This window comes from Protopterus annectens, chromosome 4.part0 (genome assembly GCF_019279795.1).
Source record: "Protopterus annectens isolate FY-2018-M chromosome 4.part0, PAN1.0, whole genome shotgun sequence".
Lineage (NCBI taxonomy): Eukaryota > Metazoa > Chordata > Ceratodontiformes > Protopteridae > Protopterus > Protopterus annectens.
The window spans coordinates 1,981,142,403-1,981,162,303 of NC_056733.1; the positions used below are offsets into that span (position 1 = coordinate 1,981,142,403).

A 19,901-nucleotide genomic window follows, 5' to 3' on the forward strand; every position below is an offset into this window, starting at 1 on the left:
GGGTACAGGACGTTTGGACCCTGCCGATTCGCCCTCCAGATGATTCGTGCCTGACCAGTTTGACCCCGGACGGTTGGACCCGAATTAAAAAAAAAATAATGTAAGTGAAGCATAAATAGAAACGAAAAACTGTTTAAACATTCTTAAAATTGGTTTAGACATTCTTTTTCTTTTCTATTTATGTGCTTTGACTACACTTACTTTACAAAAAATGCAATTAGATGAATTATATATAAAAAAAAACAATAACTGCAAAAACAAGGAAATAAGCAGTAACAATAACATCCGGAAGTTCGCAGCACTAACTAGTCCTTAGTTACCGTTTAACGGTAAAATTAACATTGTATAAAAATAAATAAAATTAACAATAAAAATACAATTAAGGCATTAAAAAATAAAGTATCCCTACAAATATAACCTAAAATAAAAATGTAAAAACACATATATGCAATAAATTAATGAACAGAAACTCCGGACTAGATAATGCTGCGAACATCCGGATTAGTTAGCAAACCGTTGTAAAACAGAAATATTCTATAAATTCTTGTAGCTGTGACTCTTTTACTGACCAGAAAATGAAAAGTCATCAACAAAACAACACTACACATGTATGTACTTACTTGAAGGAGAATTAGAAATTTTTCTCCAACACCACACATTTAAATAATAATTGCATATCGGTCTTTGAACAAAAAAAATACACTGCCAATCAAATCATATATATATATATATATATATATATATATATATATATATATATATATATATATATATATACATATACACACACATATATATATATATATATATATATATATATATATATATATATATATATATATATATATATATATATATATACATATATATATATATATATATATATATATATATATATATATATATATATATATATATATATATATATATATATATGTGTGTGTGTGTGTGTGAAAAATCTTTCTTAAAATATCCAACCCATCATCAAATTGATTTCATTTAATTTTAAACAATTTATTTATAATACATAATAGACTGATTAAAATATCAACATAATATAAAATAAAAAAATGTGTGTAATTTATTATAAAAAATATGTTATCAAGTATGTTATAAAGTAACACTAGTCATAATATGTTAAAACATAACACTAGTTATTATATGTTGAAAGTGTATGTGTTATATTTATACTAACCAATGCAATAATTAAATTAAATAAAAATATTAAAGTAAAAAAATATATATATTTACAATGAAAAATTAATAGTGTTATTATTGAATAATTGATTAAATAATAACATAATGATAAAGTACTTACTAGAATATATTTGGGGTCAAATAGTCCGGGGTCAAACTGTCCACTAAAAAAAAATCACATATAAAATACATATAAATTTATACATGGAATTATATAGAAATGCATTGGGTTGAACCGTCCGGGCCCACAGTCTGGGGTCGAACTGTCCAGGGTCGAATAGTCCTGCTTCCTGAAAAACACATAGTCATACACACATCTGAGATACCTTGGGTTATCAATGCTAACTACCTTGTCAGTGTGTCCATTCTGTTACAGATAAGTTGCCCACAGCACATGCATCACTGGGTTGGATAGTGTAATCAGTTACCTGTATGTTTGATGGTGACAGTGGTCCCCATACAGTGGACCTTGGGACATGTACTGGGGGTACCATGGTGTAAAGACAGTATACCCAGCACCCACACCCCACATTGGATATTGTACTCACTGAAACCCATGATAATATTCTGACATACCCACCATCACACATTGACCAGGACTGCAATACAACCCCTTGTCTATCCCAAGAGTGCTACTACAGGGATATGCATCTATTACACATGACACAGGGATAGTAGGGTGATGCATTGTTATGGCTCGCCTACGGTCAGCAACATCACGATCCCTTATACTGTGTGGCAAGGTATATTGTATTAGGAGAATGTGGCCTCAGAATGCTGTAACCTGCAAATATACAAACTTGCACACATACACACACTTGCCAGAACTCAGAGGGTAACCCATGCCTATCTACCCATTTGTACTACAGTGTTGTGCTGGTACTGCAAGCTCCAGGTAGCCCATAGGGTGAAGAGTGTAACAAGGTTCATGTAATGTTTATTACAGCAGCAGACATATTTAACTATGGTAATGGGGGTGCAGTGGGTGTGATGGGCCTCAGGGTATTATCAACTACAGGTCTACAAACACACAGACACTGTTATTCTCAGTAATGCACACTGACACATTTGTCAGCACTGGGGCCATAGGTGCAGGTGTTCATAGGTTCATAGGTTAGTACTAGACTAACTGCCCTTGCAAGCCAGTGTAAACCTAGCCAATTATCCCTTGTGAGACTCAAACCCTGCACCTTGTGTTTATAAGGCAAACACCTTAACCATTAGGCCACCCTCCCAACCCCTTCATAGGTGTGTACCAGGATATTGTCCCTGGAGAGATGGGAAGAGTAGGGGATGTATGTACAGTGGTATCATGCCACTTGCCATTTGCCAGCAGGCCATCTATCAACTGATGTCACGGGAGTGATCCTCAGGGTGAGAGTTAAATGCAACATCCAGTCATCTGGTTACCTCTTGCAGAGAGCCAGTGAGGTGCTCCAGTTGACATGTATGCAACATGTATTACATAACATGGTCAGTGTCTGTCTTGAAGACCTGTAACCAAGCATGTTCTGTTGACTGTGGTAGTGTAGGTGAGCTGTCCATGGCATGTGGTGCATACAGGGTGGGGAGTCCTAGCTGTGGCATTCATAACACATCTGGGCAGACATGTCAGTGTCACTACAGCATAGATTGCCTGTAAGCAGCCAAGATGGAGTCTTGACATCTGCACATCTGTACAGAGGACAGACAGGCATCAGCTAGCCAACTGGTTATGCATTAGGATGACTGTGTTGACAGACAGATGTCTGACACTGATAGGTATGTCATTAGTACATGACAGCAGCCCTCAATGACATGTCCTATGCACACAGTAGTCTACAGTTAATATCCACATGTCAGATCAATATCCAGTAGGAAATACTTAGTGACACATAGCTCGCACACTAGGAACACAACAATGAGGACTCAGATTCCATCTTTGCATGCAGGGGTGTTTGGTTCCAGTACTGCAATATGCAATCTACTCTTACTTGGGAAAGCACTGTCAACAGTACTAATGTAACGATACACTACATGCCAGTGTGACTGCATATAACCTGGGATACTACCCATGTATGTAACACATTCAAAGGGAAAAGAGTGTTGTACAAGCCATATATACTCAGGTGTCCCAGACAGTAGACTCACATCCCTTGCTATTGTAATGACAGCATATAGACACATGTTATGTACATGGAATTAAATACACTTATTAAAATGTCATTACCCTCCTATTTTATCAGACTGGAATGTGATCAAGCTGCTCATAACTGCCTTAAACACTCTGTATTCAACAGCCCTTGTTCTGCCTAGCAACAAAATAAATAGCCCTTGCAGGTCTACAACCCAAGATCCTACACACTATAGTCACAGCACTTAACCACTAAGCCATCACAGCTGTGAAGAAGTTTGATGTTTTTTCCAATATATCTGTCAGTACACTTACTGAATAGTAGTGAACAACTGCTTTGACTTCTACAATTGTGTAGTATTTGTTAGTGATATTAGTGTTGGATCAAGTATGTTGTTTATCTAAATATACACATATCAGATAAATACGATGTGATACATCTGGGAAGGTATATGCAGCAGTCATGTTTACACATAAGGATATGGATATATATATATATATGTATGTATGCATACATGTACATACACATATATATATATATATATATATATATATATATGTGTATTGCTATATATCTGTATATTGTGTTATATATATGTGTGTATTTATATAATATATGTGTATATATATATATATATATATATATATATATATATATATATATATATATATAAATATATGTGTGTGTGTGTATATGTATCTGTTGTTGTTGTGTCTTTTGGCTTTTCCTGGTTAGGGGTCGCCACAGCGGAACTCTGGTCCGCTAATGATTGGCAGTAGATTTTTACGTGCCGAGTTGCCGGCCCTGACGCATAACCTTCAGCGATGCGCCCATTCATGCCTGTCTCCACACAGAAGACACTCTAGCTGAGAATCGAATGGGACAACGTCTTACTGTGAGGCGACAACGCTGTATTTATATATATATATATATATATGTGTGTGTGTGTGTATATGTGTATATATATATATATATATATATATATATATATATATATATATATATATATATATATAGATATATATATATATATATATATGTGTGTGTGTGTGTGTGTGTGTGTGTGTGTGTGTGTGTGTGTGTGTGTGTGTGTGTGTGTGTGTGTATATATGTATGTATATGCATATATATATATATATATATATATATATACATATATATATATATATGTGTGTGTATATATTATACATGTGTATATATGTGTATGTATATATATATATATATATATATATATATATATATATGTATACATATGCCCATAACATATAGTGGAGTCATACCTCAGCACCAATAGTCACAACCTCTTAGTGCAAGGGGATGTCATGTAAGTATTGCAGGTATACATGTAGACTTTTGCTACTGTAACAGGGGTTGTCTTAACAGAAATGTTGTGTGGGAAGTCACATCTGATATTGACATGTACGCCATCAGTTACTGACAGACATCATAAGATCATCATAGTACAGTAACACACAAATCACAGTAATGATCCTGTGGAATATAGCAGAGATATGACCAATAAATGTGGACAGTCTGACACACTCTGGTCAGTCCAGAGGTATACACAGCACCTCTTAGTGCAAGACGTGTGGACCAATCCTGACAAAGTGGATGTTTACAGCCATGTAAATGGGGATATCATGAAAATAATGGAATATATAAGCTCACACAGTTAATGCATTCACACTCGCCTGTCTGTCCTGACACATAATAACTGGAGTAGCAGAGGTCACAAGCCCACATACTACCCACTAGGTAGTGACATACATCTGTACAGCATCCCACTGCTTTGTTAGAAATACACAACAGTTATGGTGGCCCGGCAGCAGTACATGTGACAAATATCTGGACATAACATCAAAATGGGTAAATACACTGAGCTGCTAAGCATGTCACAAAGCACTGTGAAAACTACAGGCAGACTGCCACAACACTGGCCTACATTTCTTATGGGGGAATACACATGTACCTGCAAATATAGCAGGCTCTACAGGCATGCAACAGCACGGAGTAACAAACACCTGTGTGAAAGTACATACCCACAACCAATCTGAACACAGCCACAGTCACATATGGTAAGCGTACTTAATATTACAGTATATGGACTGTGTGAACAACACCATCCACATATGTGCCACTCACACACAGACCCTACATATACTGGGCCAATACACAGTGTATTCCGATGCCTTACTGTGGTATGGGACATGTGTCGGTCTGGCCCTACAAACATGTACGCCGATAGGGTACCATACACTGCAGCACCATGCAACATCACATAGAGCAGGACCAAGAGAAATGACATCTACCACAGTCTGTACACAGGCCAAGGTATATATTCACATTACACACTCTGTCGACAATCACCGTAAGTACACAGACCTTACTTCTGTACACACTACAACAGAATGTCCAGGTTTTGTCCTCATATATAATGATATCTCACTAGCTTGTTATCAGGTATGATGTCATAAATGATGCACTGAACATATGCACCTCTTACTGCATGACATGTATAGAAAGGTTGACAGAGTTGTGGCTGGAGGCACTAACACAGGGCCAGTATTGACATGTTGCTGTGATAAACCCATACATTTACTGGCGTAACAGGGTTTGTTGTGACATATGTCTACTGAGGGATATGAAGTCAATAACTCACATGGCTGTCACCATGTACTGACTGCAATCCTCAGAGTATACTACTGCATTTATAAAGATAGGAAATGTATGAGTAACACAACACATGTAAGACTCCAAACACTAGCCAGTCTGCAGATAGCCCTACAGGTGAGTTTCCACAACCACATAACACTGTCATGACAGATATTAAATCATGTAGAATAGCCATATCCACATAAGCCCTGTTAAACCAACATCACTTCAAATGTAGAAGAGCAATACTTACATTCTGTCTTCATGTCTGGAACATCCCCCTCCTGTTTGTTGGCCTGTCTCCACAGTGTATGTTGTAAGAGGTATATCCAACTACTCTCTGTGATGCTGTTTGTCAAACACCCACATGAAGTCCTGCTCACAGTGAATGAAAAGGGCCAATACCCACATGAAGGGCTTAGTTATAGGAGTGTGTTTTCATGCAATTGGCTATAAGAATGATACCACAGCTGTTCCACATGCAATCAGCTAGTGGGGGACTGCAATTCATGCACAGGCCATCAGCTGATCATGAGCATCACTTACAAAACACAAGCTGCTGCCTAAGCAAAGCAGGTGTACTTTTCCACATCCAACAGATAGGGAGAGAGAGAGAGAGACAGAGACAGAGACAAAGTAAGAAAGGAAGGGAGTAGCAGAATAAGAGCTAAGAATGTTTGTGTATGATCCATAGGTGCAGAATGGTATCTGGGCATTATGACGGTTGCCTGTTTTGTGTACTAATCCATACTGTCACATGGTAATTGCACATGGCTGTACACATTTATGGCTGAGGATTGTCGACTAGAATCTCTACAATGTTTGAAAAATGTTGGTCTTGTAATGTTGACAATGGGACATGTAGCTCCTTAATATGATGATGTGGCAAAACCCACACTGCAATGGACCTTGTCATTACACAATCACCCCAACACCCACACAGGAGACTGATAATACACACAAACACACACCTACCAGTAGTGGGTTTCAAACCCCCTACCTGACTGTATACTGCTATTACATTGCTTAATGGAAGGTGTAGTGACTGTGAATGGCCTCAAAAGCATTGATCCATACAGACACACACACACACACACACACACACACACACACACACACACACACACACACACACACACAAACACACACAAACACAGTTTCACAGTTGCCATATCTGGGATTTGAACTCCTACCTAACTAATACATCACACTATAGCATTACGTAGTTATAGCACGTGTCATGGAGCTTATAGGGCTAGCCCTTCTCCAAAGTTGTTTTTCAAGGTGAATGACATCAGCAGCCTTGTTAAAGTAGGACAATGGGAAGTGTAGTGACTGTGAATGGCCTCAAAAGCATGGATCCCTACACACACATGCACACACAGAGTTTCACATTTGCCATGTCTGGGATTAGAACTCCTACCTAACTAGTACATCACACTATAGCATTAAGCAGTTATTGCATGCACCACAGAGCTTCTAGGGATGATTCTTGTCCAAAGGGGTATTTCAAGGTGACTGACATCAGCAGGCTAGCTAAAATAAGGCAATGGGGTGTGTAGTGTGTATACATGGGCCATAAACCATTCCTCTGGAAGCACGCACACAACAATCAGACACACACAACTTTACATTTGACAGGACTGTGTATACAACTGCTAGATGAATAATGACTTGTACAATCATCTTACACAGTTATCACAAGCACCACAGACTATAGTGGTGAGGGCTACCAGAAGCAAATGTCTACAGTGATAGACATTTGGACATCATGTGATATTGGCTAATTTGATGTGTGCTGGGTGGGACAGGCCTCATGATGGGAAGCTTTTTGTCACTGTCTGTCTCTCTATTACCCACATCTATGTTTGTGTATGTTTGACCTATTATAGTGTGTTGTCCTTGGATATATGTGTGTATTCCTATCCGATGTGTGTGCAAAGCATGACAGGTGTGCAATGTGGAGTGTGTGCACAGACATCTGCAACTGACAGATATGTATAGTCCACTGTTGTTGCCAGACATGGGCTTCATGTGGGAGCATGCCCAGTATGACCCTTTTATATTTTGTTGTCAGACATGGGCTTTGTTTCTCTAAGTGTGGGAGCATGCCCAGTATGACCTTTATTGAATGTGTGAATCCATTTGAGGTAGATTGTACTCCAGTGCAGGCATTTGTGTTCTACAGCTACAGCTAACAACCTCTTTCTGCAGGATATCTGTAGATAGGTTGACAATACGGGGTCACAATGGGCAAGGGATAGTGGGATACTATGACTAATTGTGTCTGTGCTGCTTCTGCTACATGGTTTTGGTGTTAGCAGAGATATTCAGACATATGGACTGTTTTACACTGTGATGTATTATGTCATCAACTACTGACAGATATATCTATTTGCTTGCAGTAATTTCCTGGGGAATACAAGATGAATGAAGTTGTGTCCAGTATTGTGGTCTACAGCCTACATATTCTTGCACAATCATGCCATTCTGGAGGGAGAGCTGCAGACACTTGCTGATGAGTCTGTGTAAATGGTGCAGCACCTTGGTACTGTGGTTGCTGAGAATCCCATGCTTGTACATCTATCGACATGACAGATTGGCCATATCCTGCTGTGGCCATACCTCTCAGCTGTATAGATTCACACAGGTTACCCAGAGGCAGGGCTCATATATCTGGTCTTTACCCCTTCACATTGTGGTTTACAAGCAGGTTTGTAGCCACCCATTCCTGTGTTTGCAGGCAAGGATGGTATGGGCACACATCAGAGTTTCAGACTTCACACACTCCATGGCATCCATGCTTCTACCCCCCACACACCATTATTCTATGCTCTTCCTAACATTAGGCAAGTGATATATGATAAATATCCATATAGTTATCATTTCACCCCAGCAGTATTTAGGGGTTGGTCCACAGTTCTTGCAGTAGGACATGGTGGACTTTCTACTGGGATTTGTGGACATAGCCTTGCATTTGTGTTCTGTTGACTGTGTTATGTCATTATTTGGGACTCCATGAGATAACATACATTGGCAGTACAGGTGAGACACAGGCCTTTGACAGAGGACTGTAGGGCATTTGGTAGTGATGCAGGGCATCTGTAGCAGGCCAGTGCATTCTGTCATTCTTACAGTCCCAGGCTGCAAGCCACTGTATTCCCCTGGGGTGTCAGGGTGAGTGTGCAAGGTGTTAATGGCAATAGTTTCTGTCCTTATTAATCCATTGGTTTGGATGCTGGCAGGATGCTGCTTACAGCTAGGGACACACCTGCATGGGACACCTCTTCAGCATGCTGCATTTTGTGGGTATTCCCATACAGAAGTGGGGGTCATATTGTACTCATTCCCAACAGCAAGGATATGACCTGTAAGGTACCTGTGGCTGATGGTGGGGTGAGCTGAGTGCATTGGCATTCCCCTTATGCTGGCTTGTGCAGGGACATCCACGGTTTTTCAGTACTTCATAACTGTGCCTTTTGTGGTCTGCCAGTGTTTGGTCAGACATCAGTATTCCATACTACACAGACACCTAATGTGCTGATAACTTGTATGTACAATTCCAAAGGTGTGTCCATTTCACAGTAACATTTTATACACTCTCTGTCTAGGGTATTTCCACTTGTGAATTGTATGCATGTCTGGGCCCACATTCATGCCATGTATATCTCTCAGATGGTGACAGATATTACATCCGAACAATTAGTATGGATTACTGCTGGGATGCATTGTGTTTGGCACTGGAGTTGTGAGAACTTGGCCTTGTCATCAACAGTACTGGCCTTTGCCCACCGGGACACAACCCTCCATGCCTACATGCTGACCACTTTCACACAATATACATTATACAACAACCTAACACACAGAGCCCTGCATATTGTACACGTGCAACAATATATCCTGCTAATTTGGCCAGTTCAGGTAATCTGTGCTCCACTGTTATACCTACATGTACATGTTACTACATTTCTACTTAGGATTGCTGGGGGGGGGGGCGGCACACCTGACAACTGTAAACATTTGCTATGACCGTACTGGCATTTCAGGTACTCTGTTGGCTTCCATTTCATTCTGTATTCTGACCTATCATGCAGACTAGAGGCATATCAGTATAGTACAGATCTTAGGTTTTATTGTCCTACATTTCAGTTTCAGACTTCTTATCCTTCAGAACTAACATCTCACTGCCTGACCTGTTGTAGTCTGTCTGTGTGGGTCTGGAGGGGGGCTGTTCTCCATTGCCATCAATCGAGGCCTTAGCACAGCCTTTCTTTGTGGTCATCTACACCTGTCCTGCTGGCTGAGACTGTTGTTGGGTATGCGAGCCTCACTGACATGCATATGTGTGTGTCCTTTGGACACACATTTGCCCACCACATGTCCTGCAGTGGGTTTTATCACCTTGTCTAGTACTGGCTACTTTGTTGACACCAGTATTTGTTATGGAATTCATGCTGCCCATATAGGTGTCTTCTATCTGCTGCCATCCCATTCAGCCACCCGATTGTCTTGCATGCTGACATTCGTACCATAGATACAAGTAGCAGAACATAGTACTCCATTCAGCAATTGATAGTGAGAGTGACTTACCTTGTGGCTCTGCCAGTATTGAGGATGGTGCTGGAGGGCTGACTATGTTGGATGCAGATGGTACACTCCCTATACATGGTTAAGCATTGGCAGTGTCATGTTTGGCATCCCTTTTACTGTATGTGCGAGTCAGAGAGAGGTGTCATTCCATGGGTTCCTACCGTGTCAGTGTATGTGATATGCGTTGCCTCTTTGCCAAAGCCTGGGCATACTGGGCATGCCTCCTTTTGCCTACAGGGGCAGACTGAGGTTGTTCCTCCTCCAAGTCACTCTGTGCCTGTGCTGGCCTTGGGAATGGTGGTGGGCTTTGTGGCCCTGCCCCATGCTGTTCCTGCTGCAGCTGTTTCCACAGGATCATATTGTGTAGCATGGCACATACAATGACCATTTGGGTACATGTAGCTGGAGAGTACTGCAAGGCTCCACCGGATATGTCCAGGCAATGGAACCTTGACTTGAGCATCCCAAACACACACTCGATTATGATTCTGGTGTGTGCATGTGCCTCATTATGGAGTTCTTGTTCGGGTGTGTGTGTGCATTTCTGATGGGTGTCATCTGCCATGGCTCCAGTATGTAACCTCATCCCCCATTAGGTGGCCATATGGGATGTCCGCATTGGCAAATCTCACATACAGCTGCATCATATGCCAGATGTGGGAGTCGTGATAGCTTCCAGGGCTGCCAGCACACACATTCATTATAATGCCCTGGGCATCGCACATGACCTGGCAGCTGATGGAGGGGAAGCCCTTGTGGTTTATGTAGACCCTACCCTGCTCACCGGGTGGTGCTTGATGTATGTGTGCGTGCAGTCTATAGCACCCACTACCTCAGAGTATTCTGCTATTTGGTGGAAGAGACGCATATTGCTGGTCAATGCCTCACGGGTGTTGTGCACATATATGTGCTCACCAGCATGTGCTGACATGGCATCCAGGAACTGATAGAGTACCCTGGATGCTGATGCCTGTGAGATCCCCATGATATCCCCAGTTGGCCTTTGGAAGGTACCTGTGGCTAGTATTCTTAACCCTACACATACCTTGGCATCCACTGGGATGGGTTCCCCTCTGTTGGTTCTGTGTGTGACATGTGGCCAGCAAAGCTCAACAAATTGCTGTAGGAGGTCCCTGTCCACCTCATAGTGCTCCACTATCTCCATCTCATGTAGCCCCTGATAGGTTAACCTGGGTCTGTACACTTTTCTCCTTCTCCTCACTGTGGGTTGGTCATCAAAATTGTCATAATCACCACCTTCAGCCTCTTCCACATGTTGATTTATGAGAGCAAAAGCAGTCCCTATCATTTTGTTGCTTTTGTTAGGTAAAAGTTCCCCATTTGTGTACACCGGTGGTGCAGAGTCTGTGGGAAAAAACAGAGGGAAAGGTGTTTGCATAATTTATAGTAGTGTGCTGGGCTGGGCTGAGCTGCTGCCTGTGTAATTGGCTGATTCTGATACATTTCATCTTCCAGCTATGCTAGTTCTCCTTGATTACCTTCCTACTGCTGTTTTCCCTTCCCATTGCCTTCCTTTTTAAGCCCTGAGCCACGCAGCGCAAACCCAGTGCTCAGATGTGAACAAAGCTGCTATTTCCTGTTTTTTTTTTTTTGTTTGTGCATACCTGTTTAGGCAATGTAAAGACTGCTAATCAGCTTCAGACACACCCCCTACCTTAGCTGTGCTTAGCTGTGGGCAAACATAGGCCACAGGGCTCCAATAAGCTTACAGCGTGCATGACACTCCCCCTTATGATGTCATCTAGCTCTTAGGTTTACACCATGGTCTTTCTGCACCTACACGGTTGGGTGCAAGCTAGCACTGAGGGGAAGTCTGTGATTCAGTATCATTGCCCTCATTTGCATAGGATTGACTGCTAATGCATGGTTACAAATCTGACACTCAGCCTTCCTCCTTAGCAACCACTATTTCATGGTCTTGTTGTGTTATGCATGCCATTAACTATTATGGTAAAATTATGATTTTGGTTTAAAAGTTTATTTCCAGCTTTTTTTACTATTTTTGGGTCGATCCCATTTGCACACCGCTGCCCTGCGCTTAAATGGCTGAAATCGGCCAACAAAAAAAAAGTTAATTTTTATAATTTTGAAATTATTTTTCATGCCTATGGCCATATATTTGGCCTTTGGTGTGCCTAACCCTTCTAATACATGCATTTGTATGAGCTGTCAAGCCTCCGTTTTGTAGTTTGCAGAAACGTATTCAGCTACTGGCTGAATACATTTCTGCAGTCTACACTATTCCTGCACAGATGTCTGCCTGCTTCCTAGATCGCTAATTCACCTCATGTGTATGGTTTTCACCACCAAATGAGTTAATTAGCATACAGGGACTGTGTCCATGCAGGAATAGTGCAGGAGCGCTCGTTCCCGTCCCGGGAGCCTATTCCTGGATTGCACGGCAGCCATATTGCCTGCAGCAGCTCTTGCACTATTCCTGCACACTGTGCAGAGCTTGCTGAATCTTGTGGAATGTCTACAACTACAGTTGTTTCAGTGGTGTCTGTGATGTAAACTATTTGCAACTAAAGTGATATAATTTGTATGTTTTTCATTTATATAAATGTAAGATTGGCGTTGTCATATGTGTACATTTAATAAAGATGTTTGGAAAAGAAAAAAACAAAACGGGGAAAAAAGATGGACATGAATATAGTGTGTGCCACTCGAGAAATTCATTAAATATCTAAAATTCCCTGTCAAAGCCAAAGTACTTTGTTGCAATAAAAGCTCTATGACAATTTATTTTACTTTAATAGTAAAGGTAGGTAGTGGTGCTGCGGTAGCTTTGTCGCCTCACAGCAAGACATTGCCCTGTTCGATTCTCAGCTAGAGCATCTTCTGTGTGGAGGCATATGTGAATGGGTGTGCTGGTAACTCGGCATGTAAAAATCCACTACCAAACATTAGCGGACCGGAGTTCCGCTGTGGCGACCCCTAACCGGGATAAGCCGAAAGACACAACAACAACAAGTAAAGGTACCCCTTAAATAAAACCTCTAAAGTTGACTGTATTTTTGTATCTAACATTAGTAAACAGAGTTATTGTTTATAATTGGTCTTTATGTGTTATTTACTTTTCAGTTGATTGTAACTATGTTCTGACTGAAATAGTCCCTTCTGGTTCAGTTCACTCACCTAATTAATTAAAGAAAAGCAATTAAATGAATAATGTACTATGACACTGGTCAGTTTACTCATACCTTGGTCTGGTGGTACCTGAAAAGAGCAAGTTCAGTATTATATCTGGCTTTATTTTGGTAGAATAGTACACTAGTAAGTGTGTGTATGCATCTGAGAGAGACTGCATGCATACATTTTATGTTATAGAGGACTACAATACAATATACATTAACAATAGTGTAAGCGTTGTTACTTGATGCCAAGTCTTACTGTTACAATGCAACCAGTCTTAAACCATAAGATTCCTTGAGTGGTGCATCTTCCTCATCCAAAGCTTTGCAGACATGCATGGTGCCAAACAGAATTGTGTTATATCCTTAGAAAACTACTCAGAAGATCCGTAGTCCTGTCTTGGTAAAACCATTGACTAATCTCATGGTCACATTTTCAGAAAACCCATAATTAAAACAGGAGCAGCTCAAGGTTTACACATAACAACTCAGTACTTCTGAAGATTATGAACTTGGATACCTATATTAAGTTATGGAGATACAACTTTCTATAATGTCTTGGTTCCCAATTTATATCTTTGTGTAAAGACTCTGCATTTTGTGTGTTTTCAATATTTTATTTTCTTCAACTCATTCTGAATTACAATGTATGTTCTCGTATTTTCAAATTTTCTTTCAAGTATGCTCCTTATTACTGTGTATATTTGCTTTGCATAAACATTTTCAGTATTAACAGTTTGTCTCATCTAATCATGTAGTTTAATGTTTTGTGTTTTTGCCACTTGGTCAATGTAGTAGCTCAAAAGTGTCTTGTTCCAGTCCACTCACCCTGTTAACAATCAAACAGACAAATAAATAAAGCAGGGATGAACAGCAATAAACTGCCTCTGTCCCTTTACTGGAGAAAGAATTCACAGTGTACCTGGCTTGCAGTAATAGCCTGATTTTAAAGGAGTTTGGAAGCTGTAGCAAGGGAGAAGATCAAGCTGATCTTCATTGCTGTTGCCTTAATTTCAAAAATAGAGCCTATTTACTTTATTTGCACTGCTATTATTCATTACAATTAACCCCTGCTATGATCAGCTCCCCTACCGAGGATGTCTTTACCACTTCATTGTTAAGTCACATATGAATTACCAATAATTACCAATAAACCTTTTAATTTTGTGAAGCACTATTCTCCATATAATAAAAAAATAAATATAAATAACATAAATAAATAAACATAATAAATAAATATAAATAACATAAATAAATAAACTGAGAAAACTAATAACCTCATGCATATCAAAACTAGCCCTAAGTGGAGACATCCACCTCAACCCTGGCCCTACCATCTCCAACCTCAATCCTCATAATCAGACTAGAAACCACAACTTCTCCCATATCACAGCCAATAGAAAGCCAAGTGACTTCCTTCTACTAAGCCTAAATATTAGAAGTATATCCAAGAAAGTCCATGAACTCCATGCCACCATAGACTTGTACTCCCCAGATATAGTCATCCTGACAGAAACCTGGCTAAAACCTCACATTACCAGTGAGCAAATACCCCCTACCGGTTATGGCATACTAAGAGTAGAGCGACTAAACAAGAAAGGAAGCGGTGCAGCTATAATATTTAAACAGCATCTAAACATCCAGATTTTAAAATCATCAGCTCTACAAATAGGCAATGAAGAAATAATATATACCAACCTCAAAATAAACCAAAACAAAACCATCAACATAATTGGATGCTACTTCCCACCTGGCCAGAACATCCCTCCACTAGAAAACCTCCTCAGCTGGTCTACCCACCATCTCCCCCATGAAACTACAATTTTAGGTGATTTCAATATTGACTGGCAATCCTGTTCTGGCAACCATCCCAACCCATCATGTAAACCTTCATGGCTTCACCCAACTAGTCCAGTCACCAACCAGGATAAATAAAAACTCCAGTAAGCACACTACCCTGGATTGGATACTAGTCAGTAAGAGCCCCCAGTCATATATATAACAGGCTGCTTATCAGATAGCCTCAGTGATCACTCCCCGACATTCCTACTCAAAAAATACCTATACCAAGCTAAACCTGTCAGCTACCGTCAAATACGTAAAAAACTAAACTTTAACCCACTCTCATTCATCTCATCCCTCAAAGAATGTAACTAACATCCTCTAAAGTACCTCAGTCTTGATGACGCAGTTGAATTTTTTAATACTATCTTCCTGAGCATCCTTAATTACCATGCCCCCATACGACTTTCCAGAACCAAAGCACAACCCTCCCCATGGCTACATAAAGCCACTAAGTCAGAAATGAAAAACAGGGATAAAGCCTGGGAGCACTGGCGCAAAACCAAAACCCCCTCAACTAGACAAAAATTCCTAGAACTACGCAACAGAGTCAAAAAGCTAATAAAACAGGAGAACTTCCAATACTACCAGTCTGCCCTAGACTCCTCCCAAACAATTCTGGTCCTCCATAAACTCCATCCTCCACCCAGGTAAAGTCAATACCCCTCCACCTATCATCCCTCACTCCTCCAAAATATTGCTACCTCATTCAACACACACTTCACACAAACCATACTATCACTAGCTAAAAACAACCCCCCTCCCCTCCAACCCACACCTTCAACTAGTAATCTCCCCACTGCCTTCTCTTTTTCTTCTGTACCTACCTCCAACATAAAAAAACTCTTAACTAAACTTAAACCCACTAAATTAGCAGCAGACAACCTCCCAAGTGAATACCTACAAATCGCAGCTGATGTTCTGGTCTACCCAGTATCCAACTTGATTAACCGATCTCTGTCAGAAAGTTACGATCCCACACTGTGGAAAGTATCACATATAATCCCCCCCCCACAAAGGCAGCTCCTCCACAGAACTAACCAATTACTGCCCTATAGCTATTCTCTCTCCACTCTCCAAAATACTAGAGAGATGCATACACTCTCAGGTCTCAGACTACCTCCTTACTAACAACCTCCTTTCCAATGCTCAGCATGGTTTCTGATCAAACCGTAGCACCACCACTGCCATACTCTCCTTTAATAACACTATCCTTCAGCATAAAAACAATGGCTCTCTCTCCTCTGCTACTTTCCTAGACCTATCTAAAGCATTTCACATGGTCCCACACAAACAACTCATCTCTGTCCTCAATAACCTATCCTTCTCTCAGTCAGCCATCAACTGGTTTCAGAGTTACCTGTCTGACCACCAACAATCTGTTGTATGGCAGAATGACATATCTCCCCAACTACCTGTCTCCATAGGGTTCCGCAAGGATCCATCTTTGGACCCCTACTCTTCTCTGTTTTCACCAATAATCTAGCCTCTGCCACCAAACATGGCACGCTCATACAATACGCAGATGACCCAACCATCATCTGCTCAGCCCAGTCCCTACCCAAACTGCAAAAAGTCACACAGGAAGCCTTTTCCTCTGTTGTAACTTGGTTATCCAATGCCCAATTAATACTCAACCCAAACAAAACTAAACTACTCATCTTCCAACCCACCAAACATACTCAAAACAACTCTCACTTTAACATCACAGCAAAAGACAACACCACTATATACTCAACTGAACACACCAAATTGCTAGGAGTGGAAATAGACAATCAACTAAAATTTGACATTCACATATCCATGACCATAAAAAAGTCCACAAAAAACTAGGAGCATTATACAGAAATAAGCAACTTCTCACCAAAGCAGCAAAGATTTCAATAGCAAGTTCCTACCTTATCTCCACCCTACTTTATGCCTCTCCAATAAATACCAACCAAAGGCAATGCGATCTAAACAAGCTAGAGACCTGCTACAACAAAATCACCAAATTTGCCACAGGGGCATCCTACTGTAGTCACCACTGTCTCTCACTTGTTGAACTGGGCTGGCTTGAACTCCCTCACCTCCTTCAATGGTATCAACTCTCACTCGCCCACAAACTAGTAAACCATCCACTAAATGTCCCATCCCTCCAGAATATACTCCAACCCTATCGCACCACCAGACCACTAAGATCCAGCAACAAAAATCACTTGCAGATCACTAAAGCCAATAACTCTGCTGGTGAAGCACTATTCTCTTGCGACATAGCCAAATTATGGAACTCCCTCCCACCCACAATTACCACCGTACCATCATGCACCCACTTCAAAACTTTACTAAAAGCGCACCTAAAAACATTCTGGCTATGCCCTTGCAACTCCCACTCTAATATCACCCACCTCATCCAACCACTACCTTTCTTTCCACCCCACTAACTACCTTGATTTTAGCAAGCTCAGATGCTTATAAGCCTAGTACTTATTATACAGCAGGAACTTCTTATTGTAACATTTGTTAATGTCTGTTATGTATTTTGCAGATAAAGATTCTAGTTGTCTACTGATGTACTATGTTTTGTATCTGTAAATATGTTTTGTAATTAATTGCTATGTTAATCAAATTGTTAATCGCTATGTAATCCAATGTAACTACTGTCTGTTTATTTTAACTGCGGAGCTTTTCTCCCCGGGCCTCCGCTGAAAATGGACCTATGTCCAGTTGGACACTCCTGGTCAACAAATGTAAATAAATAAATAAATAAATAAACAAAGTACAATGCCATAACATAGTTCTAAAATGAAGACACTTTTTTTAAGTTTTATTTAACTTAAAAAAATTACAAATACGTTATATCTGTTCATAATTTCTTAGACTGACCAGTAATAAGTTGGCGAAGAAGTAAAAAATGCGTAGCTATGCTAAATTCAACATGTGACTGTTGTACTGCAGCTGTTTAAATGTAACTTATTCAGATCTTGCTCTTTTAAGATGGAAACTTCTAAGAAAGACTGATTACATATTTCCAAGTCATCACAAGGCTTTTGACCAAAGATAATGAAACATGATACTTTAGCATAGCTTCTGTAGATAAACGCCACTGCATAGTTGCTAGAATACAAGATTAATGGAATCCAACAAAGCATCAATCAGAGAAATATATATAGACAATTATAACTGGGCATAAGATGGGCAAAGTAAAGAACTACTAATAATTCCGTATATATGCACTTACTGCAGAAAATGAAAGCCCACTAAAACAAATCACTTTATGTTAGTTACAGCAACACAGGCCCACAGCTGCTATGGCTGAACAGTACTACATTTTTTATCTGGAAAATAACTTTCCGCTGCCTGTAACGACGAGGTAAAGAATTATAGACATATTTTGATTTGGCCCAGAGGCAATCTAAACCATATATATCATCTTATTATTAAACAACAGTGTACAGCCAAGAGACGTGTGACTTGTCATTCTGTATCACCTGTATTATACACTTGTACAATGCTAAGTTTAGATTACCTGCATTATACACTGGTACAATGCTAAACTAAGCTGATAGCACTGTCATTTTGGTTATTGCCATGAACACCTGCATTTTTTCTTATAAAAGTGCACTAGTAATGTGTACATATTAATGTTAAGTATCATAGCATATGCTCTGTGAGTTCAACCACTTAGTATGCCACACCTACCGTGAACCATGACCTCTGTACTTATTTCGTAAGTCTCAATGCCATTGCTTGCACTGCAGACGTACTTTCCCAAATCATCTCGGGTAACATTCGGAATAATCAGCATGCTTGATAACTCAGTGTTTAAAAGCAGTGGACGTCTTTCAGAAGTAATCAAAACTGTGGAATTAACCTGGAAAATAAGTGAAACCAGTCACATTCAAGAAGAAATAAAAAGTATTGTAAGTGGAATCTTTTCATTAGCAAAAGGGCAATCAAGCTCTTTTTCTTCCGAGTCATGTCCATATTAGATTACAGTTTGTGGGCAGTAGTTACAAACATCCTGTCATTTGGGCACTGTATGTTAACCTGTAGAAAAGTAAAAAAAAAAAACAATGTGATTCATGCTTCCAAGCATGGACAAGTTACTATTCTGAAAGTAACTGGTATACATAGCCTGAAAACCAAATTTGATAGCCTACTGCTTGCTTGTTTATTGAAAATGCTAAATCTAATTGGAATATTTTTTACTCCACTTGAAACAAAGAAACCCATTACAAGGAATGTAGGATATTTCTTATTAGTATCAGGATAGCTATTTTGGGATGCACTTGCTGACAGAGTGCAATGGTCTTTGATATACCAAACATAAAGATTATATTATTTCAAAATGAAGAATTTTATCAATCAG

At 40.0% G+C, this 19,901-nt stretch overlaps 1 protein-coding gene across 3 annotated transcripts in view; it reads right to left on the reverse strand.

The window, feature by feature from the left end:
- Window positions 1–19,901, reverse strand: part of FLT4 (fms related receptor tyrosine kinase 4) — a 1,292,248-nt gene that overhangs the window by 611,531 nt on the left and 660,816 nt on the right. For all 3 annotated transcript variants that reach the window (XM_044069598.1, XM_044069597.1, XM_044069599.1), the window contains exon 7: window positions 19,232–19,403. In XM_044069598.1, the coding sequence (XP_043925533.1) occupies window positions 19,232–19,403 (172 nt within the window). The remainder of the gene's footprint in view (window positions 1–19,231; window positions 19,404–19,901) is intronic.